We start from the raw sequence: 27316 nt of genomic DNA on the forward strand, positions 1-27316 counted from the left end.
TCTACCAGTTGACCAATAGCCGCAGGCCAGGGCTGGTGCTTTTGAACCACTGCAAGGAGTAACTTGAGAGGGAAAGATGGGGTCAGGAGTAAAGGGCCTTGGAAAGTATTTGAGCTCATTAAGTGTGTCCTGTGCGAGAGAAGAACCAGCCAGGAGGTGCGTATGAAGCGGGGCCTGGGCGAGAGATGAGAATGACATCTGCATCTAGGCTGTTAGCTGAGAAGCTGGAAAGTGACTGATGAGTCAGAAGTAGATTCTTGTCTAGCTTGATGTTGGGACACAGTAGCCTAAGTCAGAATGGAATGAGTCTGAATGGTTCTAACATTGCATAGTAGGTAATTGGGTATAGTAGCACATGTCTGTTATCCCAGCTCTTGGGGGTTGGATGCAGGAGGCCAGATTTCTGGGTCATTCTCAGCTGCATGAGACCATGTCTCAGGAAAAAAAAAATAACAGCAACAACAGATTTGTATCACGGATCTCATTGAGATTAAGGTCAAAAGTGAAGGGTACTGACCACGCGTTAACAAGAAACACCCAAGAATTGAATCGTGGCCTCAGTATGGCGCTATCATAGCTGAGAGTAGTGAGGGCAGGGGGGGGGGGGGAGGACACGGGACACAGAGAGCAGATGTAGAGGAGGTGGAGGGAAGATAGGGAAGGAGATGGGGAAGGGAGATAAGGTAGGAGGGGTAGAAGAGAGGGTGGAGGATGAAGAGGAAGTGGAGGAGCTGGGGGGTGAAAAAGGAGATGGGGAAGGCAGATAAGGAAGTTGGTAGGGATAGAAAGGTGGGGGAGACATCTACTGCTTCAAACAGAGTTGCTCAGCCAGTCTGCTATTGGTGTTTCAACAGGCTCTGGGCTCAGTGTTCCACAACACTCAGAACTGACCAACCCAGCCAGCAATCTGTCCACTGTAGCCATCCTCCCCGTGTGTGCTGAAGTGCCCATGATGGCCTTTACTCTGGAACTGCAGCATGCTTTGCAGGCTATTGGTGAGTGGGAAGTCTGTCCAGTATAAACACCCGTCATCCCTAGTCAGTGCTGTACCCTGGCTGGTGAGTGGGTGGTAAGAGGGATGGAAGATCCTGAGCCACAGCGATGAGTGACAAGTATCTGTTCTAGGAGAGGCCTCCCAAATGTTAATCTAGGTTCCTGATTTCCATTCCTCAACTACCACTAGGTCCCACGCTCCTCCTTAACAGCGACATCATTCGGGCACGCCTGGGAGCTTCAGCACTGGATAGGTGTGTGGGGCCTGGGGAGTGGTGCTGGAAGGGTGGAAGGTATATATTGGAGATCTTTTCTGATTGTGTTAAGATGCTAGGCTTATGAACAAGGTGTCCCATCTGTGGCATCAGTAGGGAAGACGATGTGGGCAAATCCCTCTTCATAGCAGGGGTGTCCAACCAGAAACCCAGGGGCCATATACAGCTCTCATAGCAATAGTGGGGCTCAAAGCATACTTAATTATGAGTGGTTTATTATTATTATTATTTTTTATTATTATTTGTAACTTGATTACATGGTTATTGGCATATTTTAGATGATGTCACATAGCAAAGTAATGCAAGACAAATATGTGAAATAAAAATATGGATGCCCTTGCAACATCTGAGTCCCAATTTTGACACCCCCATCCCCATTTTGGCATGAATTTTAATTGCTGGGACCTTGGATTGTCTAACTCTTCCCAGCAGTAGGATTACACTATCTGTTTATTGGGAGAGGCTATGGGTCCCCAGACCAGCTCCAAGATGACACTCACTCATCTCATTCCAGCATTCAGGAATTCCGGCTGTCAGGGTGGCTGGCCCAGCAGGAAGATGCCCATCGCATTGTGCTCTACCAAACTGACACGTCACTGACTCCCTGGACCGTGCGTTGCCTACGCCAGGCCGACTGCATCCTCATTGTGGGCCTGGGTGACCAGGAACCCACCGTTGGTCAGGTCTGGCATCTATGTATCGTAATACGCACTCCCCCTTCCCTCCCCTCCCCCCCCACCCAATCCTTCCCTCAGGATCCCGTCCGTCCCTTTCCCTTCTGTGCCTGTACACTCTCACAGTGTTGCTCTGTGATGGAACTGAGTTTAGCCAAGCGAGGGTAGAGAAGGAATCCATGACCTCCACTTGTCTCTGTCTTCCACAGCTGGAGCAGATGCTGGAGAACACTGCCGTGCGTGCCTTGAAGCAGTTGGTTTTGCTGCACCGGGAGGAAGGCCCGGGTCCCACGCGCACAGTAGAGTGGCTCAACATGCGCAGCTGGTGCTCAGGGCACCTGCACCTGCGCTGCCCCCGCCGCCTCTTCTCACGCCGAAGCCCAGCTAAACTGGTGAGGGCTGGAACCTGAAAAAGGGGTGGGGCTTGGGAGTGGCACGAATAAGAGCCTTAGGAGGTACACCTTCTTCTTGCAGGTATAGTTTGGGGGCTACTTCCCTTTCTAGCGGGGCTAGAACTTGAGGGTAACTGCTCTTCTATCTGGGGTTGAGGTTTGGGCATGGCTTGGAGAAGGGCCCTTAATGGTACGCTCTCTGCTGCTTCAGGTTGAGGTTTGGGGACACAGCCCTTCACCTGTGGGCTAGCTTGATGTCATGCCCTCTTCTGCTTACGGGTGAAGTTTGGGGCCACGTCTCATCTGCCTAAGGTTGAAGTTTAGGGGTACAGTGTGCTTCATGACTGACCAGGGCTCTGGCAGGGTAAGGGTGTGGGCAGGGCCTTGAGAGGGCCCTAGGAGGCATACCCTTTTCTGTCTAGAAGAAGGACTTAGGGAACTAAGACAGAGTCTGGACCAAGGGGGGATAGATAGCAAAGGTCAGCATGTGCCTGAGGGATCCCCTAGACTTGGTCACTATTACCCAAGTCTACTGCTTCTTTATTCTCTCTTGGATCCCAGCATGAGCTGTATGAGAAGGTTTTCTCCAAGCGTGCAGACCGCCACAGCGACTTCTCCCGCTTAGCACGGGTGCTCACAGGAAACACTATTGCCCTGGTGCTGGGTGGGGGCGGAGCCAGGTAAGGGACAGGGTCATGTTCAAAAACACAGCTTCCTTACTGGGGAATCCTAAGGGGTAGGGCCAAGATTCCCAATGGGTGGAGCTTATTACCTGAGAGAGACCCCATAGCCTGGTAGCTGGTCATAGTTTTCTTTGCCAGGAGGGGAAGCGGGAGCAGAATTCCTCGGGACAGGTCCTAGCAGATCCCCAGTCTGTCACTGGGTTCCCTCCATTCTGCAGAGGCTGCTCACATATTGGGGTGCTGAAGGCATTAGAGGAGGCAGGGGTACCAGTCGACCTTGTGGGTGGCACATCTATCGGCTCATTCATCGGAGCCCTGTATGCGGAGGAACGCAGTGCCAGCCGTACTAAACAACGAGCCCGGGAATGGGCCAAGGTGTGTTTTACGGGTATAAGGAGGTGGGCAGGGAGACCTGAGATGATGCCATGGCCTGATCTGGTAGTGTGGACAGGTTTCTGTGCTCTGGAGATTATGGCTAGATTTCTTTTAGAAATATCACTGGGACCTCAGAAGACCCTTCTGTGACTTCTTAGCATTGACTCTAATCCCCATACTCTACCTAGAGCCATCGTGGTACCAAGTGACACTCATAGTCCCTGTGTGTACCTGACTGTTCCTGGAGCAATAATGTCTCTGTGATTCTAAGCAAGTCGTTCTGACCATTTGGTCCATAGAGTATGACTTCTGTACTGGAGCCCGTATTGGACCTCACATATCCTGTCACTTCCATGTTTACTGGCTCGGCGTTTAATCGAAGTATCCACCGTGTTTTCCAGGATAAGCAGATTGAGGTATGTCCATCCCCCACACCTGGCCCTGCGTGTCTCTTCCCATGGGTTTTCTACCCATTTCTACCTCAGTTTTTGCCCCTTCCTAGGACCTGTGGCTGCCTTACTTCAATGTGACCACAGACATCACTGCCTCGGCCATGCGTGTCCACAAAGATGGTGGGTGCCATCCTGCCTGGCCCTGCTACAACCATGCTGGCCAGCTGTGTGTGGGTGGGCTGTAGGGGAGGGACAGCTGAGCATCTGGGACGTTGTTAACACAAGTGACCATCCACCTGGGCCTGTCCACGACCACTAACCATCACCCACTAATGTCCCGAAGGCCCCAGGTATGTCCATTTCCAGGGGTGGGGAGCTGGGAGATTTGTTGGGCACCTCACCCCCTCCCGCCATCCCCCACAGGCTGCGTGTGGCGTTACGTCCGGGCCAGTGCCTCCTACTGTCCCTACCTGCCCCCGCTGTGCGACCCCAAGGACGGGCACCTGCTGGTGGACGGGTGTTACGTTAACAACGTTCCAGGTCAGCGAGCCCATGGGCTGGCCGGGCCTCCGAGTGTGTCTGAGCGTGTCTGTGCGTGTCTGTGTCTGTGTATCCCACCGGGCAGGCTCCCTGTGGAGGTATGTGCGTGCCAGCATGACGCTCTCAGGCTACCTGCCCCCGCTGTGCGACCCGAAGGATGGGCACCTGCTCATGGACGGTGGCTACATCAACAACCTGCCAGGCAAGTGGCTGCCACTCACATCTGCATGGGTGTTTGTCACCAGGCACATGCCCACGCTGACTCCTGCACATGCAGACTTGAAGGGGCTGATACCTATGGATGGACAAGCTCAGGAGGACACACACAGCCTGCACAGAGACGCAGACTGACACACATGTATGCATATACTCATACATACAAACAGATATGTGAGTGTATGTGGTCAGGAACATGAACAGTTGAAAAGTACACACATCAGGCATGTTAGAACACACCTGTGATCCCAGCACTTGGAAGGTGGAGGCAGGATGATAGAAGTTCAAGCCCACCTAACAACGGTGATACACTAAGAAGACAGAGGCAGGTGAATCTCTGAGTTCGAGGCCAGTCTGATCTACAAAGCAAGTTCCAAGAAAACCAGGGCTACACAGAAAAACCCTGTCTGGAAAAACAAACAAACAAAATAAGACAAAAAAAGAAAAAAAAAAAAAAGAAATTCAAGGCCATCCTTAGCTATATAGTGAATTTGAGGCCATCCTGGGCCACATGAGACCCACTCTCAATATATGTACACATTGTTAAAGTTGGGCTATACCTCAGTTGGTAGAGAACTTACCTAGTGTGAGGAAAGCTCTACATTCTACCCCCTGCTCACCCAAACCAGGCGTGATGCTGCACACTCGTCTTTCCAGGACTCAGGAGCATCAGGAATCAGAGGCCATTTTCACCTACAAAGCAAGTTCCAGACAAGCCTGTGTGTAAATACATAAACAAATGAAGTGCCCCTACATCCTCAGGTATTACAGTGGACACAGAGAGGTGCACCCATGAGGACCAAGGACTGGTGCACAGTTACATGTGCAAATATGTATAGAATGCACTTCTACATATGCACACCGGCTCCCCACACACGCCTGCTCTCTCAGGTGCTTACATAGGTAGAACACATGCACATATATGAATAAACACATGCTTGAGGTATAATTTATCCACACTGACCAGTATATTCATTCACACCTGTCTTGCACACTCTATGGAATATGTGTGTATAGACATGCAGATGGAGTAAGGTGCCTATGTGACCAAGCAAGAATTTTTCATATCCACCAACTTAATTTTTTTCTTTTTTAGACAGGCCTCAAACTCGATAGGTAGTCAAGGATGATCTTGAACTTCTGATCTTCCTGCCTCCACCTCTGGGCTGCTGGGATGCCAAATGTGCTCTACCATGCCCAGGTTACATGGTGCTAGGGATGAAACCCAGGGCTTCCTTTGTGCTGTGCAGACATGGTACTAGCCAGGCTACATCCCAGCATGCCCACTGACTTCACAAGGGCAAATGGGAAGTGAATGAGTGTGCTGCTCTGAAAAACAGCCCACTCTCTTGTCAGGTGGTGGTTATACACCCCTTCAATCCCAGCACTCAGAAGGCCGAGTGGATCTCTGAGTTTTAGCGCAGCCTGGCCTACAGAATAAGTTCCCAGGACAGCCATGGCTATACAGAGAAATCCTGTCTTGAAAAACAAAAACAAAAAAGAATGAATCAATGAAATAAGAAAATCACTCTCAAAATGTACACCCCAGTCTCATAGACCAGGAAATGGCCAGCTATAGCACAGAATATGCTTCTGAGCCCCCACTTGGCTTTATGAATAAAGGATTTTTTTATGGCTACATATTATTTATTTGTGTGTGAGCAGGCACACACATACCGCAGCACATGTGGTGGTCAGAGAACAAACTTATAGAAGTTAGTTCTCTCATGCCATCCTGTGGATCCTGGGAGTTGGACTCTGCTCATCATGGTTTAGTAAATGTCCCTACCTGCTGAGCCACTTTACTGGGCCTGCTTGTTGTTGTTAAACCCAAACTGGCCTCCGTCTTCCCGCATAACTGAGGATGATCTTTAACTTATAGTTTTCCCACATCCACTTTCTAAGCTCTAGGGTTATAGATAGGAGCCTGGCTTAAAATAAAATAAAATAAAATAAAATAAGATTTTATTGGGAGAGCCATGCCTCTTATCTGCAGTTTCTGTCGTAGTACAAGGGTAAACCTCAGGGCAGGACTGAAATCGTTTTTTCATGGTCCTGTGCTGTAAGTGTGCTAGACACATAAACGCTGCCACAACCCCTCACGTGGAGTACGTATTAACAATGGCCAGTGCTATAAGTATGCTGGACATATAAATACGACCACAACCCCTTGCGTGGAGCACATGTTAACAGACCTACAGGAGACTAGCACACTTGGATGTGCAGACACATATGGGCTGGAAAAATGATTGTTGATGATACAAACATAATTACGTGAACTTCGTCCCAGTACCCATAATGAAAAAGATGGGTGCGGTGGTGGACATCCATAACCCCAGTAACCGTGGGGTGGAAGCACACCGGAAGCTTTCCTGAGGCTTGCTCGCTGGCCAATCTAGTGAAATGAGTGAGTTCCAGGTTCAGTGGGAGACCTTGACTCAAAAAAGAAGGTACAGGTCTGGATAGATGGCTTGGCAGCTAGTGTACACTGCTCCTGCAGAGGACCTGAATTCTGTTCCCAGCACCTACATCCTCACAACTGTCTGTAAGTCCATCTCCAGGGACTTCCATGCCTCCTCTGGCCTCTGGGGGCACTGTACACAAATACACATAAACACACACAGGTACACACACACAGACACACACACACAAATCTTTTTTAACTTTTTGTTTGGTTGGTTTTTTTTGAGAAAGGGTTTCTCTGTGTAACAGCCCTGGCTGTCCTGGAATTCGCTCTGTAATCCAGGCTGGCCTTGAACTCAGAGATCCACCTGTCTCTGTGCTGGGATTAAAGGCATGCGCCCCCACTGCCCGGCCTAATCTTTTTTATTTTTAAGGTGCCAAGAGGAAGACACTCAGTGTTGACCTCCAGCCTGACACGCATTCAGACAGGCCTAGCCAGAGATGCAGGCAGTAGACAGACATACTGCTTCTAACAAGTACTCAGGCTAGAGGGGTATGAAGTAGACGCAGGCATGTGCAGGTGACATGCATACCCAGAAACAAACTCAAGGATAGCTACACAAAGTTGAATAGACAGTCAGGAATTTCCTTGGGCTGAGATTGCCTACAAGACAGTCTCTGGAATACACAGACATGCAGATAGACAGCCACAGATATAACTGCCATACTCACCGAACCACCTTCTCCCCTTGGCTTCATTTGCATAAATGTCCATGTCATTTGCATGACACCATGTCATTTGCATGCACCCTCCCACACCCCACCTTAGTATTTATATTGTGATATCTGTGGGACTGGGTTGGACATCCCTGCCCTGCTGGGCCCCTGTTGGGAGTGGCTGCTGACCTCTCGGCTCCACAGCGGACATCGCCCGCAGCATGGGGGCCAAAACAGTCATTGCCATCGACGTGGGAAGCCAGGATGAGACAGATCTCAGCACCTACGGGGACAGCCTGTCTGGCTGGTGGTTGCTGTGGAAACGGCTAAACCCCTGGGCAGACAAGGTGAAGGTTCCAGACATGGCTGAGATCCAGTCCCGCCTGGCATACGTGTCGTGTGTGCGGCAGCTGGAAGTCGTCAAGTCTAGCTCCTATTGCGAGTACCTGCGCCCGTCCATCGACTGCTTCAAGACCATGGACTTTGGAAAGTTTGACCAGATCTATGTGAGTAGATGGGCTGTGGGAAGCTGATCGGCGATTGAACGGGAATGTCTGCAGTAGATGCAATGTGGATGTGGCTGTGTGTGTTCTGTGTCTGCACTGCCTGAAGCACTGTGGAGTGGTTTCTAATGCATGAAAGCAATGATCGGTAGTAATGTCTGCCATGGGTCTGGAGAGAGATGTAGCAGTATGTTGTGTACCGCTGACCCTGCAAAACACGTCCTAGCTCACATCACTTGAAACTGATCAGTAGTTGCTCCCCAGAAGCCCCATATTAAAATGTCTGATACCCTTCTGTGGTCGCTGGAAGGGCGTACCGTAATGGACTAATGTCTACCGTAGACATGGGACATGACACTATTCACAAATAGACTTCATATTTGCAGACCTTGAAAAATAATTTTGCACGTTGCCATCTGGTGTGAGTTGATACTTGAAATACCACATGGGGCTGAGTGGGAAAGACTGAAGAGTTGACTGGTAATGTCTGACAGGGATACCAACTGGAAACCTATGGGCGGGCATGCTACATGTCTCTCTGTGATAGACTTAATCCAGATGTCTGCTCTCCCAGAAGTCAAGCACTTAAGGCATATTGAAGGAAGCTGTTTGTACATGCAGGGGCAGGGAGTGGTGTCAGATATAGTCCCAGCCTCCTTGTGTCTTACAGGATGTGGGTTACCAATATGGGAAGGCTGTGTTTGGAGGCTGGACCCGAGGTGAAGTCATTGAGAAAATGCTCACAGACCGGCGGTCTACAGACCTCAATGAAAGTCGCCGTGCAGATGTAAGCCTGCAATGCTTTTGCTGAGGCCAATCTTATTCAGAGATTCCAGAACCCCAAGCCACTCTATTCTACATCCCTGAGTCTCAGGGACTACCTCCGGGTCCCCTCTGAGCTCTTAAGACCCCTTAGATCACCCCCATTTCCAAAGCCTCACCCACCCTGCCCTACAGATACTCGCCTTCCCAAGCTCTGGCTTCACTGACTTGGCCGAAATTGTGTCCCGGATTGAGCCTCCAACAAGCTACGTCTCTGATGGCTGTGCTGATGGTGAGGGCTGAAGGAGCTCTTGAGAGCTGAGGGTGCTGGGCCTGGAGATGCGAAGCATGCATGACTGGAAATACCAGCCCAGAGTCCGTGTCTCCTTACCTCTTCCCTGCGTTTCCCACCCCAGGGGAGGAATCGGATTGCTTGACCGAGTATGAGGAAGATGCGGGACCTGACTGCTCAAGGGATGAAGGGGGCTCCCCAGAGGGTGCCAGCCCTAGCACCGCCTCAGAAGTGGTAAGAATGGACAGTCCAAGAACTCCTGACGTCCCCAGCAGGTTGCATGTGCCACTGATTGGAGAGTACTGATGGAAGTCTTGGAGGGTTGTAGTAAGGAAGGAGGTCGCTTGTTGGTCCCCGGCCCATTAGCTCTAGCTTCTTATTGGCTAACTCTTACATATTAATTTAACCCATTTCCATTAATCTGTGTATCACCACGTGGCTGTGGCTTACCAGGTAAAGTTTCAGCACGTCTGTCTCCGTAGGAGGCTATATGGCTTCTCTCTGACTCCGCCCTTCTTCCTCCCAACATTCTGTTTAGTTTTCCCCACCTAGCTCCGTTCCCCTATAGCTTTGCTATAGGCCCAAAGCAGTTTCTTTATTAACCAATGGTATTCACAGCAGCATACAGAGGAGAATCCCACATCAGAGGGTGGTGCTGGGTGGCAGGAGAGCACAAGTCTGAAGATGTAGGAATTCGTGCCTTGGGACTGACAGACTAAACTCACATTGGTTTCAGGTCTGTTGCTAGGACAGAATACTCTCCAAAGTATTTACTTGTCGCACAATTCAATATTACATTCAGTCTTTGCAGGGGAGACCAGGAGGCAGGAGCTTGGCAGAGCTGATGACACTGTGATGACATCAGACAGCAATAGGCGTATGCATGTTTGCACTCGGCTCACTCTCCCCACTGTATAGCTCTGAGTAGGGAACGGTGCCGCCCACAGTAGGCACCTCTTCCCACGACAACTTGGTTTAGACACTTCCTTATTGAGACTCTCCATTCCCAGGGTATTCTAGCTTGTGTCAAGTCAACAAATAACATTAACCATCAGAGGGTGTTAGGGTCCCTGGGACAGGCAGTGTGTCATGATGCACAAACTGGTTGTCTCTGAGGTGACATTTATCAAGCGAGACCCAGGATGAAACTGGTTTTGAGTGGTGAGGGTTGGGCAGTTTTATTTGTGACTGTCATGTAGATGCCACAAAGTGGGTGGCATTCACCCGGTCTGGATAACACTTGGGCTGCCTGTCCCTACAGGAGGAGGAGAAGTCCATGCTCCGGCAGCGACGCTTCCTGCCTCAGGAGACCCCCAGCTCAGTGGCAGATGCCTGAGGACCTTGACAGGGGACCCCTGTTTCTGGACCAGGATGTGGGTGGGCCTGAGGGGGAGCTCACACCCCTATTCCTGCTGCTATACTGTGACACTCCCTGGGCCCTTCCCCCTTGGCTCCAAGGCCCACACACTGGACTGACTTGCCATCCCAGAAGGGAGGGCAGAACTGCACTGATGACCTTTGACCAACTATTGTACCTAACCCCCAATAAACTGTTACCCCTTTGGAAGCAGCCGGGGCCTTTCTTTGGGTTTCAGGGGCTCCTCACCACATTGTTCAGCATGCAGGGTAGAATCTGAAGGCACTTGTAACTTCTCCCACTGCATGCTGGCTCCAGACAAGACAGTCCCTTCTTGCCTGGCTTGTAGATGCTCCCAGAGTGTCTCAGGTACCCCTTAGCTTCCCGATTAAATTCCCACAGCCGCTAAAGAAGGGGCACAAAGTGGCCTGCTCTTGTGGAGGAGCTTAGTTGGACCCCTAGCACCCGTTCCAAGTGGCTGACAACACTGGCTGTAGCTCCAGCTCCTGGAGATCTGGTAGCCTTTTCTGACCTCCTACTGTTTCTGCACTCTTACGTACATACAGCCTCTCATACACACACTTACACAAAGTAAAAAAATAAAATAAAAAGTTCCCACGGCCTATGCACCTCGGTTAGTCCTGTGTGCAGGGGCTCTGTGTGACAGTATACACTACAAACTGAGCCCTACAGGATAGATCACCACCTCTGCTAAAGACATGGGCATAGACAGGGCTTTCTGGAAGTCTCCTTTCAGCCCAGCTTGGTGGTAAAGGACTGTCATCCCAAGATACTCAGTAGGCCGATTCAGGAAGTCACAAGTTCAAGAGCAGCCTGGACTTCAGAGGGAGTTCAAGGCCAGCCTAGGCAACTTACTGAAACCTTATATTGCCATAAAAAGTAAAGAGGGTAGGTCCACAGAACAGTACAGAGCCTGCCTAGAACCACCCTGCCCCCAGTGAGGGTCTGAGGGCATTGCCCTGTGATAAGCATATGCAAGGCCCTGAGTTCTATCCCCAGCAATGAATATATATATGTATATATATATATGTATATATATACATATATATATATATTTTTTTAAATGTGACTTCTAAGCATTGTTCCTACTGTGTGCTCAGAAATGGTTTCCAAAAATGAATTTGTCCCCCTGGACCTTGAGATTTGTCTCAGATTCTTGCTTACTGTTCCAGCTTAGGCCACTGAGCCAGACTGACTTGGTGGGGGGGCGGGGCAAGAAGAATCCGCAACCTAACCTCTAACAGGTAACCACGGAAAGTGACGGTAGATCTCTAGAGGTCTTAGTTGTTCCCGTTGCTGTTGTAATGAGATAGCTGACAAGAAGCCACCTGAGGGAGGGAAGACTGGGGGCGATTTACATTTCAGAGAGTATAGTCCATCATGGTATAGGAAGCATGGTGGCTGGCTGGTCACATTTTCTCTACAGACAAGAAGTAGAAAGGGGGCGGGACAATAGGATTGAGATAACAAAATTTCAAGATCCACTCCTGGGGCTCACTTCCTCCTAAAGCTTCCACAATCTTGCTAATTAAACAGCTCCACCCACTGGAGATCAAGTAATTCAAATGGGCCTGGGGGGGGGGAATTCCACACTGAAATCACAATAGTGACTTGGCTATGGCACAGGCATCATCAGATATTACTTGTATGGGGCCACAGCCTGGGCCTAGATCCCGGGACCTTAGCACAGGCTGGACCAGGTGAGAGAGTGGAAAGTCTGAGAAGCTCTTTAGGGCCTGGTGAAAGAGACCTTGGAAAATAAACAGTGCATCAAATGAACCAGTGTGTGTGTGTGTGTGTGTGTGTGTGTGTGGTCTGTCTCTCTGTCTGTCTGTGTATGTGTGCATGGCACTTGTGCACATGCAGAGGCCAGAGGAGGACATACAGTGTCCTACTTTATTACTCTCGGCCTCATTCCCTTGAGACAAAGTCTGTCATCGTACCTGGAGCTAGGCTGGTGACCAGTAAGCCCCAACAATTCTTTGGTCTCCTCCTTCCATAGCACTGGGGTTACAAGCGTTCTATTGCCCATTCCCCCACTTCCATGATTTCTGGGGATTTGGATTCAAGTCGTAGGCTAACGCAGCAATGCTCCTAACCTGCTGAGCCATCATCTCTCCAGCCCTACAATGTACCATCTTAATCATTTCTTTAAAAAATTTATTGCATTTTTTGGCAGTACATTTGCATAATGGAGTACTACACAGCGGTAAAAAAAAATGGTATCTTGAAATTTGCGGGCAAATGATGGATCTAGAAAATATCATACTGAGTGAGGTAACCCAGACCCAGAAAGACAAATATAATATGTACTCACTCATAAGTGGTTTTTAGACATAAAGCAAAGAAAAACCAGCCTACAGCTCACAATTCCAGAGAATCTAGACAACACAGAGGACCCTAAGAGATACATACGTGGTCCTACATAGAAAGGAAAAAGAGAGAAGAGCTCCTGAATAAATTAGGAGCATGGGGGTAGAAGGGGAGAGGGAGAAAAAGAGGGAAGTGGAGAAAAACGTATAGCTAAATAAAATCAGTAAAAATATTTTTTTTAATTTATTACATTTTTATTTATTATGGTGAGGGCGCATGATTTGTGCTTTAGGAGTTAGTTCTTTTTTTCACCTGTGGGACCTGGGGATCGAACTCAGGTTATCAGGCTTGGTTGCAGGCACCTTCACTTGCTGAGTTGTTCTGCTGCCCCCTATCTTAATCTTTTCAAAAGAGATGTATTTGTATTCTTACTTCTGTGCCTATGTCTGTGTGGGAGTGTACACAAGCATTCAGGTGCCCACGGAGACCAACAAAGGGCGTCAGATCCTCCCATTGAGCTGCAGTTACAGGCAGTTGTAAATGGAGCCACGTGGGTGATGGGAGTTCCAGGTGGTTGTGAGCTGCCATGTGGGTGCTCAGAATCACATTCAGTTCCTCTGGAAGATTAACCAGTGCCCTTAACACTGAGTCATCTCTCCAGTCCTGGTCTTTTTTTTTTTAAAGGTTTTTAAAAATTTTTATTTATTTATTATGTGTACAGCATTTCTTCCATGTAAGCCCGCATGCCAGAAGGGGGTACCAGGTCTCATTATAGATGGTTGTGAGTCACCATGTGGTTGCTGGGAATTGAACTCAGGACCTCTGGAAGAGCAGTCAGTGCTCTTAACCACTGAGCCATCTCTCCAGCCCTCCAGTCCTGGTCTTGAACTCTTAATCTTCCGACCTTCACCACCTGAGTTCCGGGAGTTTTTCCAGCAGTGCTTTAATTCCCCAATCTCTCTTTGTTCTTAATGTATTTGGATAACTCTGTCACCAACTGTCGCCTCTTCTGTCCTCAGGGCCACTGTCTAAAATTAACTTACCTGTCCTTGCCAGCCCTGTTTCCTTGCCTTAAAGCAAGTTCATCATTCACAGTTGGCTGATGTGTGGGTCACTTATATTTAGTGTTTATTTAGTGTGTGTATGCTCACATACATACACTCAAGAACACAGGTGTGGAGGCCATAGCAAGACTTTTGGGCCAGGCAGTGGTGATCCATGCCTTTAATCCCAGCACTCACAAAGCAGAGGCAGGAGGATCACTATGAGTTTGAGGCAAAAAAAAATAAATAAAAGAGGGAAGACTTTGTGGAAGTTGGTTCTCACTTTCACCACCATTTGTAATAAACTCAGGATGTCAGGTGCAGGGAAAGTGCATTAACCCGCTGGGTCATGCCACCAGCCACTCACTTCACTATCACACTGTGACAAGACACATCTCAGGGGGACAATTTAAAGAATATTCTCGCCGGGCCGTGGTGGCGCACGCCTTTAATCCCAGCACTCGGGAGGCAGAGGCAGGCAGATCTCTGAGTTCGAGGCCAGCCTGGTCTACAAGAGCTAGTTCCAGGACAGGCTCTAGAAACTACAAGGAAACCCTGTCTCGAAAAACAAAAACAAAAACAACAACAAAAAAAAAAACCCCAAAAAAACAAAAGAATATTCTCTCTCTCATTCTTATTTTGTTTTGTTTTGTTTTTATGAGGCAGGGTTTTTCTGTGTAGCTTTGGCTGTCCTGGAACTCGCTCTGTAGATCAGGCTGGCCTCAAACTCAGAGGTCCACCTGCCTCTGCTTCCTGAGAGCTGGGATTAAAGACATGTGCCACCACCGCCTGGCTCTTATACTTATTTGTTTTGTTTTGTTTTTGTTTTGTTTTGTTTTTTAGTTGTTTTTTTTTTTTCTGAGACGGTGTTTCTCTGTGCAATGGCCCTGGCTGTCCTGGAACTCTCTTTGTAGACCAGACTGACCACAAACTCACAGAGATTTGTCTACCTCTGCCTCCCAAGTACTGGGATTAAAGGCATGGGCTATCACCACCTGGCTCTCGTACTTATTTTTTTTTAAATATTTATTTATTATGTATACAATATCTGTCTGTGTGTATGTCCGCAGGCCAGAAGAGGGCACCAGACCCCATTACAGATGGTTGTGAGCCACCATGTGGTTGCTGGGAATTGAACTCAGGACCTTTGGAAGAGCAGGCAACGCTCTTAACCTCTGAGCCATCTCTCCAGCCCCTCTCGTACTTATTTTTAAAGACAAGATCTCCTGTAGCTCAGACTGGCTTTGAACTTGCTATGTGTTGAAGGATGACCTTGAATTGCTGGTCCTTCTGCCTCTACCTCCTGGTGCTGGAATGACAATTATATACCACCACACCTGGGTATGTTGGGGATGGAACCCAAGACTTTGTGTTAAATAATAATAATAATAATGATAATAATAATAATTGTTATTATTATTATTATCATTATTATTATTGTCCTATTCTAATATGACTATATTATAGTCAGGGTCTTATATAGTCCAGACTGGTCTTCAGCTTACTATGCAGCTGAGCCTGGCCTTGAATTCCTGGTCCTCCTGCCTACTGAATCTTAAGTGATGAGATAATCAACTGAGCCACAGCTCCAGCCAGGAAATATTCCTGAGGTTGGTCATCACACTGCCACAGATCTATAAATACACTAAACCCACCAGACTGCACATGTTTTGTAAGTCTAAGTTAAGCTTTTAAATGATGTGTATATGGGTGTGCTTATGTGTGCCCATGTGAGTACGTGTGCCCTCTGTGTTCAGAGTGCACATCAGAGCCCCTGCAGCTGGAGTTACAGGCCATTGTGAGCTGCCATGTGGGTACCAAACCCTGCAAGAGCAACAAATGCTCCTAACGGCTGAGCCATCTCTCTAGCCCACACACTGGGTTTCGATTCCCCAGTACTGCAAGAAACAAGAAAGTGTTTTTTTAGACTTGAGCAAAGGAAAAGGTACAGACGCTTAAATATACAAATATGGCTTTCTCAGCCATAGGTTTCAGGATTGATCTCTTAATGTCGGACAATCAACTGCCGGTTTGTCCCTTGGAAAAACGAATTCTCCTGCTCTCAGCGTTCCTTAGTTGCCTGCAGTTCTTTGTGGAGGGGTGAACCCTGTGAGATTTACCCCCTCCGTGTTACATGTCTGCTTGTGACTGCCCATGTCTTGTTGCAACAGGTCATCTTGTGGAGCTATCATAGGTAAAGCTGCTTGTCCTTTCTAGGAGACACCGCTTCACAGCACATGTCCTGGTCCTTTGGCTCTTACAATCTCTCTGCTCTCTCTTCCATGGTGTTCCCTGAGGGCTAGGAGCTGTGTTGTAGATGTATCCACTGGAGGCGGTACCTGCGATCGTGTGATCAGTTGTTCTCTGCATTTTGTCTGTGATTTTCTCTGATAGTCTCCATCTGCTGGGAAGAGAAGCACTTGTCTGTGGGTGTTTTTAGAATGCAATTAGGAATTATGCAGCTTCAGGAAAGTGGCCGTTGTAGATTCTCCTTCACCTCACCAGCCTCAGGAAGTTGGCTAGGACACCAGTACTAGGCAGGCTTTGCCTCCTGTTGAGCAGCCCTTGAGTTCAATTAGGCAGCCATTGTTTATCGCCAGAGTGAGTGTCACTGTTGCCACGCTGCTCATAGTGGCGGATCACAGGCTTCACAGTGGGAGGGGATGCGGCTTAATTTTATTTTCTGCCACTAGGGGGCTCCCGTTGTGGTAGTCAGGAACCTGGCGGGAAGAGTGTAGATTTCTGGGCGTTCTGGAAAGGGAAATTATAAGAATTAGTATTAAACAGTCGCTATCTCCTTGTTTGTTTGTTTTTTTATTGGAGGTAGGAGACGGGAGAACTGTTATTATGAAACTACTGTGTAACTAAAGTAGGCTTACAAAATAAGTGAAGCAAAAGTAGCAGCCATGGGTGCTCATTTGGAGACCCAAGACCAGGTGGGGCACTGCAGCCACTGAGGAAGAGTGCCGAAAGATTTGAGGCCCTTCCAGCTCTCAGGAGGCAGAGACAGTTGAATCTCTGTGATTTGGAGGCCATTCAGGGCTACACAGTGAGACTCTGTCTCAAAGAACAAACAAACAAAAGAGAAACAAGGAAAGAAGGGGAGAGTCTGAGGCCACCCTGAGTTATAGCATAAGACCTTGTCCCAAGAGAGATGGCTCAGTGGTTAAGAGCACTGACTGCTCTTCCAGAGGACCTGGGTTCAGTTCCCAGCACCCACATGGCAGTTCACAACTGTCTGAAGATCCAGTTGCAGGGTATCTGACACCTTCACACCAATGTATATAAAATAAAGTTAAATAGACCATAAAAAATTTTCAAAAAAAAAAAAAAAGAATAAAAAAGAAAGAAAGAAAAACAAAAAAGAAAAAGAACTGAGGCTGGTAGAGAGCTCACCTAGCATGCAGGAGGTCCTGGGATCCAGCATCCCTAGCCCTGTATAAGTCAAGAACAGTGGTGCACAAATATCACTCCAGCGCTTAGAGGCAGAGACAGAAAGATCAGAAGTTCAGGTCATCCTCAGCTACATAGGGAGTTCAAGGCTAGCCTGGGCTATGTAAGCCCCTCCCCTTTCTTTTTGTTCTTTCAAGACAGGGTTTCTCTGTGTTGTCTTGGCTATTATAGAACTCACTCTGTAGACCAAGCTAGCCTCAGACTCAGAGATCCACCTGCCTCTACCTTCCCAGTTCTAGGATTAAAAGCATGGGCCACACTTCCCAGCTTAAGACTCTTTCCTAAAACAAAATGAGAATTTCTGCTAACAGTTTCTTCTCTTTTCCATATTCATCGACTTGCTGTGCCCTCAATTTAAACATTCTTTTATACTTTATAAAAACTTATTTATTGGTAATAGTGCCTTTAATCCCAGCACTTGGAAGGCAGTGGCAGGTAGATCTCTGTGAGTTTGAGGTCAGCCTGGTCTACAGAGAGAGTTCCAGGATTGCCAGGGATACATAGAGAGACTCCCTATTAAAAAAAAAAAAGTTATTTATTCCCTATCTCAAAAAAAGTTATTTATTGTATGTGTGGATATGCTCACACCCCATGACTTACATTCTAAGGTCAAAGGAGAGTTTACTAGGATCGAGTTTCTCCTTTTACATGTGGGTACCACGGGTTGAACTCAGGTTGTCAAAACTGGTAGCAAGCCCCTTTTCTAGCTGACCCATCTGGCTGGCCCCTTGATTTAAACATTCTGATTTTGCTTTTGCTGAAACTCAACCCTGTGAGAAAAAAGACTGTAGGATTCTAAAACATGCCAGAGAAAGAAGACAGACAAATGGCAGCCTGTCAAGAGGTATTTGTACCATTTTAGTTTTGCCGTCCTGTTTGGAAGCATTTTAATTTATGTAGGTATAGGGATAGAAGCCAGCACTTTACACAAAGCAGGCAGGCACTATACCATCAAGCCCATCAAGCTGTGTCTTGGGCTGTGCCTTTAGGTTTTGAGTCCAGTGGATTGTACATCTCGGCATTCACCCCATGTGGTGGGTGCTGTTCTAACTCAGACTGAGAGATAGAAAACAGGTCCAGAGGCCCGAGTGACTCACCCAGAGGCATACCTCAGAGCTGAAAACATTGCAGCTTTTAAAGTATCTAATTTTTTAAAATTAATTTACAGTTCCATGATTTCCTTCTTCCTTCTCTACCCCCTCCAACTCCTCTCTTGTTCTCAGACAGAGATTAACCCCAGGTACGACTTCTCCACCTCGATTTTGTTGTTGTTATTGTTGTTGTTATTCTTTTGGTTTGTTTTTTGTTTTTGTTCTGTTTTGTTTGTTTGTTTTTGATACAGAGTTTCTCTGTGGAGCTTTGAAGCCTGTCCTAATAAATGAGCTGGCCTGGAACTCATGGAGATTCACCTGCCCTTAGCTCCCAAGTGCTGGAATTAAAGGCGTGCGCTGCCACCTCCCACCTGTTTTTTGTTTTTTGAGACAGGGTCTCTATGTAGACCTGGCTATTCTGGAACTCATTACATAAGCCTTGAACCCACAGAGATCCTCTGTCTCTGCCTCCGGGATGCTGGGACTAAAGGTGCATGCCAACAGCTCCGTCCCACATGCATTTTTTTTTTTTAAACACAGGGTCTCACATTGGGGCCCCATTAATCTAGGCTGGTTGGTCAGTGAGTCCCAGGGAATACCCCTTACCACTGCCTCTCCAGCACCGCGATTACAAGTACAATCCAGCTTTTCATCTGGGTACTCAGCACCCAGCTCAGGTCCTCCTATCTCCACATGGCCTGGGCCACCATACCTAGTATATACATTGTTGAGGACTGAAACCAGCTCTTCATGGATGCTAGTCAAATGCTCTGCCACCTGAGCCACATATCCAACTCTCCTTTTTTCTTTTCTTTCTTTCTTTTTTCTTTTTGGTTTTTTGAGACAGGGATTCTTGTAGCTTTGGAGACTGTCCTGGAACTCTCTCTGTAGACCAGGCTGACCTCGAACTCACAGATATCTGCCTGTCTCTGCCTCCCTAGTGCTGGGATTAAAGGTGTGCGCCACCACCACCAGGCTCCAACTCCCTTTTTATAAGACAGGAACTCACATAGTGAGGCTGAACTCCAACTGGATTAGTAGCTGACACTGGCCTTGAATTTGCGTCCTCCTTCCTCTGCCCCTGAGTGTCGGGATGTCAGGAGTGCTCCCCAGCACCTGATGCTCCCCATCACTGATTTTAGCACTGAATAATATTGCTTGGGTGAGCCCAGCTTCTAGAACACAGATAACTGAGTGTCCTATCTCAGTAACACTCTCACACATTTTATTCTTATTCCTTAATTTGGGAAAAGGCTAAAAATAGTAACAAATCCAGCCTTACTGAGAACTGGGTTAGAAAAGCTATTGAGCCAGAAAATGACAATCATTTTTAAAACTGGTCTGTGTGTATGTGTGTGCATGTAGGTATATATGTGGGTGTGAATATATGGGAATGTAAGTAGAAGCAGGCACATGTGTGTATGGAGGTCAGAGGTCAGCCTTGGGTGTCCTCACTCAGGAGTTATCTATCTTGACGTGTGTGTGCCGGCGTCCGTGCGTGTGTGCAGGTGTCCGTGCGTGTGTGCAGATGTGCATGCGTGCATGTGGAGGCCAGAGGTCAGTGTCAGGTGTCTTTTTCCTCAATTGAGCTCTACTTTATGTTTTGTATTATTACTACATTATTATAACATATTGTATAAATATAAATATAATAATATATAGTTTTAATATTTTGTATATGAGTGTTTGTATGTATGTATATGCATGACATGTGACAGCCAGAGGAAGCATCAGAGCCCCTGGAACTGGAATTAGAGATAGCTGTGAGACTCCAAGACAGATGCCTTCCTGAAGTTGATGTAACAGACATGCAAGTCTTTTGAAAATTCTTTGTATTTTTCTGTCAGTTGCATCAAAGTGAAGATCTGATCTATTGTACTCCGGTTAGCTCTGAATCTGTACTGGGCCTCCGCTAGGATTTCTTCTGTCCTGCCCCTGATCCTTTGCAGGACAATGGAGGAGTAGATCTTGCTGCTAAGGCACAACAAACTAAAGGCTCTGTAATTTGAGCAGTCCAGCTTGTCCTTCTTCTTGTGTATGGGAATTATGACTGAATGCTTCTATTCCTTGACTTCAGGAAGGCATTCGATAGCATTCGGAGGAAACGACTTTGGGAAACAATGGAGTTCTACAGGTACCCAGAGAAAAATCATAAGAATACTAGATAATGCTTATAAAGACACCTTTGCATCCGTCACAGTCTGTGGAGAACTAAGTGATGAGTTTAAGACAATCGTAGGAGTGCTGCAGGGATGCGTGCTCTCTACACTACTCCAATATATTCCTGGAACTAATACTAGCAACAGCCCTGGAGGATGATGACAAGATAGGCATGCAGATAAGTGGTGTGCGAATCAATAACTTGCGTTTCACGGACGTTACAGCACTACTTGCTGAGAGTCCAAATGAGCTGCAGGCCATGGTAAATAGAGTGGTGGAAGTCGGTGAAAACCTTGGTATGAAAGCAAGCGTGGAGAAGACTGAGATTCAACACACAGGAAGGGCGCACAAGGATTTTAACATTGTAACGAAGAATTAGAACATCAAGCCAACATTGTAACGAAGAATTAGAACATCAAGCCAACATTGTAACGAAGAATTAGAACATCAAGCCAACATTGTAACGAAGAATTAGAACATCAAGCCAACAGGCAACTTTGTCTATCTGGGAGGAAACCTCACTTCAAAGGAGGGAACTATTTCAGACATCAAGAGGTGGATAGAACTAGCTAAGGCTGCATTCCAGGCACTAGGAAAGGTTTGGCCAGCAAGAGACATAACGACAACAATAACAACAGCAGAATTACAAGTATGTGAGACACTTGTCTGGAGCTGCCTTCCTTACAACTCTGAAACCTGGACAATAAAAGGCTCCTCAGAACTGCGGCCGAATGTCTTTGAGATGGTGTGTCTCACAAGGATTCTAGGTGTCACAGGAAGAGACAGGCTGTGCAAACATGCCATTAAAAAACCTCTCTGTCTACAGAAGGCGTAAACTACAGGATATGGTGCTTGAGATACCTCAGCCACGTTATGAGAATGAATGACGGCAGATACCTGAAGATAGCACTGCTTGGAGGAGTGCATGGGATAAGGCGAAGAGGAAGGTCCAAAAAACGCTGGATAGACGGCATAAAGGAAGACGGTGGAACCTTGGGTATGACAATAGCACAAGCATCTAGGATGCCCAAGATAGGAACAACTGGAGAACCAACATAAACAGGCTGCCCATGGATGCTTAAGCATTGCCAGGCCATAAATGGTGATGATGATGTGAGACTCCAAATGGGTTCTAGAAACCAAAGCCTGGTTTGTTCAGTAAATGTTCTTGACCAATGAGCCATCTTTCCAGCCTCTCCCACCTTATTTCCATGAGATGAGCTCTCCCAATGAGCCTAGAGAGCCCCTTTCTGCTAAACTTAAGGCCAGCGGACCTTAGGATCCTCACCTCTCTGTCCCTACTGACCACCAAACGATAGGGTTACAAGCACATGCCCTCACATTTTATGTAGTTGCTGGGGATTGAACTCAGGTCCTTATGCTTGCGGAGCAAGCACTTTTCCAATTGAGCCACCTCCACAGTCCCCAGCCAGCACCTTACTTTCTGAGACAAGGTCTCTTACTGGAAACTAGGGCTCACTTTGTTAGGCTTCTTTGACTGGCCAGGGAGCCATGGGGATCTGTGCCTGTCTCTCCTTCCCCAGGCCTGGGATTATAAATGCATGTCACCATGCCCAGATTTTTCGGTAGATGCTGGGACTGAACTCAGTTCCTCATATTCGTGTGGCAAACACATACCAAATGGAGTCATCTCCCTAGCCACTGAAAGTGCCAACGAAGACTATTTCCTCCCTTCTCTTCTCTCATTTCCCATTCCACCCCTTCCCTCTACACAATCTTGTTTCTCCCTTCTCTCTCTCCAGGCTCTCTCTCCAGGTCCCCTTCCCTATTCTCTACCCCCTCCTATCACCCCCTTTCCTGCTTCCCATCCTCTCCTCCCATCCTGTCTCCCTCCCTCCCTCCCTCCCTCCCTTCCTTCCTTCCTTCCTTCCTTCCTTCCTTTCGAGCCTCAGGTTGCCTGGGCTGGCCTCAACCGTCTGTATAGCCTAGGATAAACTTGAACTCCTGCTTTCGCTGCTTCCACCTCTGGAGTTCTGGGATTATAAAACTATGGCACCACACCTGGTTTGTCTAGCCATGGAAACCAGGGCTTTGTGCATACTAGGCACGCAGTTTACCAACCCAGCCACCTCCCCAGTCTAAGGCCTTTTCTTTGGGAATGAAATTTGACTGTTGGTCAGTTTGGGAACGCATGTACCTGTGGAGGTGAGCTCATCTCTGCCCTTTTGGGCGGTGACACCATCGTAAAAGGAGAAATGGAAAATAGCTCCAGTGGCTGTCCACGTAGAAGTGTGCGGACAGTGTAGGAGTATGGGGAGAACCGGGCGGACCTGTATTTACTGACATGGAAAAATTCCTCAGTATGGCTCTGTGGGAAAGGCAGCCAGGGACACCAGGTACAGGCGGATTGAAGCGCAGGTGAGCACAGTGAGCTAGGTACAAGCAGGAGTGAACATGCAGAGCAGCTGCGCTGAACAGCCTGCGCCCTGGTGTGCTAACTGAAGGAGGGGCGTCTAAGGGAGCGAGGTCTACATTTTGTTGTCATACTCTTGGCCTCTTTCAGGATGAGGTTGTCCTATTTAGGAGAATTCATAGAGCTCCAGGAGAAGGTGTCTGTTGAAGGTGAAATAGTCCTTGAACTTGTGACTTCTTCCTCCACCAGGTTTCTCCGTTGTTTTGTTTTGGGGTTTTTAAAAATTATTTATTTATTTATTATGTATATAGTATTCTGTCTGCTTGTACGCCTGCAGGCCGGAAGAGGGCACCAGACCTCATTACAGATGGTTGTGAGCCACCATGTGTTTGCTGGGAATTGAACTCAGGACCTTTGGAAGAGCAGGCAGTGCTCTTAACCGCTGAGCCATCTCTCCAGCCCTTGGGTTTTTTTTGTTTTTTTTTTTTAAGCTTTTCATTGTCATAAATGAAATTGGGATGAAGATTTCTCTTCCTCCTCCTTCCTCTCCTCCTCTTCTCTCTTTTCCAGGTAGGATTTTGTGTTTGTTTGATTTTTTTTTTCCCCTGAGATAGGATTTCTCTGTGTAGCTCTGGCAGTCATGGAACTCACTCTGTAAACCAGGCTGGCCTCAAACTCCGAGAACCTCCTGCCCCTGCTCCTGAGTGCTGGGATTAAAGACAAATGCGCCACCACTTCCAGGCTCTGGTGAGTTTTTAATATGTAGCCCAGGATGACCTTGAATTTGAGATCCTCCTGCCTCAACCTCTGGTATTTTGGATTCACAGGTGTACACCACACAAACCAACTTGTTTCCCTCCCTCCCTCCCTCCCTTTCTTCCTTCCTCTCTCTCTCTCCTCCTCCCTCCCTGTCTTCCTCCCTACTTCCTTTTAAAAACTGTCTTTACATCAGTTTATTTGGAGGATACACGTGTAGTAGCAAGTGTGTGGAGGTCAGAGAACAATTCATAGGAGTTTGCTTTCCTTTTAACTATGGTTTGCAAGGGTTCCGTTCTGAGCACCAGACTTGTGTGCAGTGATCACTCTTTGAAAGTCTCATTTAGCTCAGGATGATCTTGAACTTTGGAACCTGCAGCTTCCACCTCCTAAGTGCTGGGATCACAGCACCGCTACACCTGGTTTATCCAATACTAGGGATGGAACCCTAGTCTCCTTGGATAAGCGCTCTGCCAACTTAGCCACAGTCCCAAGCCCTCAGTAATTGCTTCCCATTATCTCCAAGATGTTATTGCAGTACCTGAGTAAGGACATTCTAAGGAAAAACAAACACTGGGCTTGACAACAGCATCTCACAGCTGAGTAGTTTCATTGTAGTGTTGGGAAACTTGGCTGAGGTGCTCTGGAAAAAGATGGAAAATGTTTACTGTCACCAGCAGTGGGGGAAGGTCGTCCCACAGCGCAGTTGGAAACCATTAGACAGGAGCTGGGAGTGCTACTGGAGGCACAGAATGTGTTTAGGATGTGCTAGGTGCTGGCTTCCACCACAAGCACCTTGCCCCTCACTGATAGGACAACCACATACTATAAACCTGGTGACGCGGCACAGCACTCAGGAGGTGGAAGCAGGAGGGTGAGAAATTGAAGGTCACTCTTAGTGAGTTCGAGGCCAGCCTAGGCTATGTGAGTACTTGCCCACCTCCCCCGCACCCACAGAAAAAAATTAGGGCTGAAGAGATGGTTGAGTGGGTAAAGCGTTTGTCACCTAAGTGTGAGGACCTGAGTTCAGATCCCTAGAACCCAGGGTAGGAGAGAATGGACTCCACAAATTATCATCTGACCTACACACACACACACACACACACACACACACACACGGGGGGGGGGGGGGGGGAGAGACCATAGCATGTGCACGTCTGCATTCACACATGAAAACACTAAAATAAAAACTATTCCCTTGCCAAACATGGTGGCATTCTCTTTAATCCCAACATTTATGAGATAGAAGCAGGTAGATCTCTGTGAGTTCGAGGCCAGTCTGTGAGTTCCAGGACAGCCAGGGATGCACAGAGAAACCCTGTATTGAAACCCGCGCCCCACTCCCAAAAAATCTTTCTTTGACTTTAAAAAAATAATGGGTCTGGGTGTGGGTGTGGTTCGACCACCTTTTAATCCTAGAGAAAGACTAGGATTTAGATAGATTCCCTGTCAGACAGATAGAGGGTCTAGGGCTAGGTAATAAAGGTGGCAACCTTCTTTCTCACCCTACTGACCAGAGACAAAAGCCTGGAGGTTTAAAACAAAGGCCTTTCAGGCTTTTGTCTCCTGCCAGCAGGACCCTGCTGCTGCTGCTGGGCTGGGTCAAAAAATTCAAGGCCTGCTCAGGAAATGTACACAGCAGTTGTGGGCCAATCGGCCATCCTGTCTTTCTTCAAACTGACCAACCCTAAAGTAGGGAGGAAGACCCTTCAGAGAGTTTTAATCCCAGTCATCCCGGAAGAGACTGGCTTTCTGGGTCTCTCTGCTTTTCTCTCCTTGTGTTTACACTGCTGATTCTTGTCTGCTGCTGTTTGCTGCCCTGGAGATTTCCCCACTGCCACAGATTTTTCTGTCTTTTAATTCTTTAATTGGCAGGGAAAGGAACCCGATAAAGACCCTTAGACTGTATTATTAGCACTTTACGAAGCAGGTAGATCTCTATCAATTGAATGCTAGCCTGGTTTATATAGCAAGGTCCAAGACAGCCAGGGCTACACAGTGAGATCCTGTCACAGAAAAAAAAAAAAAAGAAAGAAAAAGAAAAAGTTAATGAGTGCAATTCGTTTTTTTGTATTATTTCATAACCTTTATTTAGTCCTTGTTTGTGTGCGTGTGTCTGTATGTGCATGCAGAGTTCAGAGGACAACTCGCAGGAGCCATTTCTCTCCTCTACCATGTGGATCCCAGGGACCAAGCTATCAGATGATCAGGCTTGGTTGCCAGCCTTTTTTGTTTTGTTTTGTTTTCTCTGACTGAGTCATCCTGCCGCCTCCAACCCCCACCTCACTTTAATGTCTTACCTCGTATACAAATGCTTTCCAAGGTGTGGACACTCAGAGATGCAGCCATACTGGGCAATCATTACAGCAGTAATCTATCATGTGATACTCCGTGCAATAAGTTTATGTTTGTTCATATTTGTAAGTACTGATTTTGCATGACTGGCTTATTTACCCACATACGAGAGTATTGAGCGTGCATGCATGTGCATGCGTGTGTGTGTATGTGTGTGTGTGTGTGTGTGTGTGTGTGGAGACCCAAGATCAATCTTAGATATAGTTCCTCAGGAGCCACCCCTTGTTGTTGCTTAAATTTTCTTTTTTCTTTTTTTTAGTTTTTCAAGACAGGGTTTCTCTGTGTAGCTTTGGCTGTTGTGGAACTCGTTCTGTAGATCAGGCTGCCCTCGAACTCACAGAGATCTGCCTGCCTCCTGAGTGCTGGGATTAAAGGCATGCACCACCACCATCCACCCCCAAATTCTTTAAAATAATTTATTTTATGTGCATCTTTATGGGTCTCATTTTGTATATGAGCAGCCCACACACAGCGAGACCTGGAAAGACTAAAAGAAGGTGTTGAATTCCCTGGAACTGGAGTTACCGATGGTTATGAGCTGCCCAATGTGGGTGCTGGGAACTGAACCTGTGTTTGTCATCATTTATAAACACATGGGGGACTGAAGTTGGTCCCATGAGGGGCGGCGGCCGGCCATGAGTGAGTGCTTATCTACTTTATGATCTCTCCAGCTTTTATTTTTTTATTATATTTATTTACTTATTTTATGGGAGGGTGCACATGGCACATACCACTGCACATCAGTGGAGGTCCAAAGAGAACTTGTGAGAATCAGTTCTTTCCTTCCACCATGTGAATCCCAGGGATTGAACTCAGCTTGCCAGCCTTAGCAGCAAATATCTCCTTTGCCCATTCAGCCATTTGACACACTCTCTCTCTCTGTTTTTTAGGCAGGGTCTCACTATGTACCTCTCTCTAGCTGGTATGGAACTCACTCTGTAGACCAGGCTGGCCTTGAACTCACAGTGATCTTCCTGTCTCTGCCTCCCAAGTGCTGGGGTCAAAGCACACCCCCAACCCCAGCTAGCAGTGGGTTTCTATATGGGTGCTGAGGATCCAATTTGTTTATTATACTTCTTTAACAGCACTTAACTGATTGGGCCACTTTCCTAGCTTAAGGTGCATTTTCTTATTTCTTCCTTTGAGACAGGCTCTCTTACTATGCAGTTCAGGCTG

At 47.5% G+C, this 27316-nt stretch overlaps 1 protein-coding gene across 8 annotated transcripts in view; it reads left to right on the plus strand.

The window, feature by feature from the left end:
* The window catches only part of Pnpla6 (patatin like phospholipase domain containing 6), a 30094-nt gene extending 19310 nt beyond the window's left edge, over positions 1-10784 (plus strand). For 7 of the 8 annotated variants that reach the window (XM_038345173.2, XM_038345175.2, XM_038345174.2 and 4 more), the window contains 14 exons: positions 855-995; positions 1184-1247; positions 1783-1951; positions 2152-2334; positions 2896-3014; positions 3236-3392; positions 3692-3808; positions 3895-3964; positions 4410-4526; positions 7865-8166; positions 8834-8950; positions 9121-9217; positions 9342-9451; positions 10479-10784. In XM_038345173.2, the coding sequence (XP_038201101.1) occupies positions 855-995; positions 1184-1247; positions 1783-1951; positions 2152-2334; positions 2896-3014; positions 3236-3392; positions 3692-3808; positions 3895-3964; positions 4410-4526; positions 7865-8166; positions 8834-8950; positions 9121-9217; positions 9342-9451; positions 10479-10553 (1838 nt within the window). In that variant the 3' untranslated portion in view covers positions 10554-10784. Of the gene's footprint in view, positions 1-854; positions 996-1183; positions 1248-1782; positions 1952-2151; positions 2335-2895; positions 3015-3235; positions 3393-3691; positions 3809-3894; positions 3965-4207; positions 4325-4409; positions 4527-7864; positions 8167-8833; positions 8951-9120; positions 9218-9341; positions 9452-10478 lie in introns of all 8 variants that reach the window. The other variant, XM_038345177.2, reaches the window with a different exon arrangement.
* Positions 10785-27316: the final 16532 nt, after the last annotated feature.

This window comes from Arvicola amphibius, chromosome 10 (assembly GCF_903992535.2).
Source record: "Arvicola amphibius chromosome 10, mArvAmp1.2, whole genome shotgun sequence".
NCBI lineage: Eukaryota > Metazoa > Chordata > Mammalia > Rodentia > Cricetidae > Arvicola > Arvicola amphibius.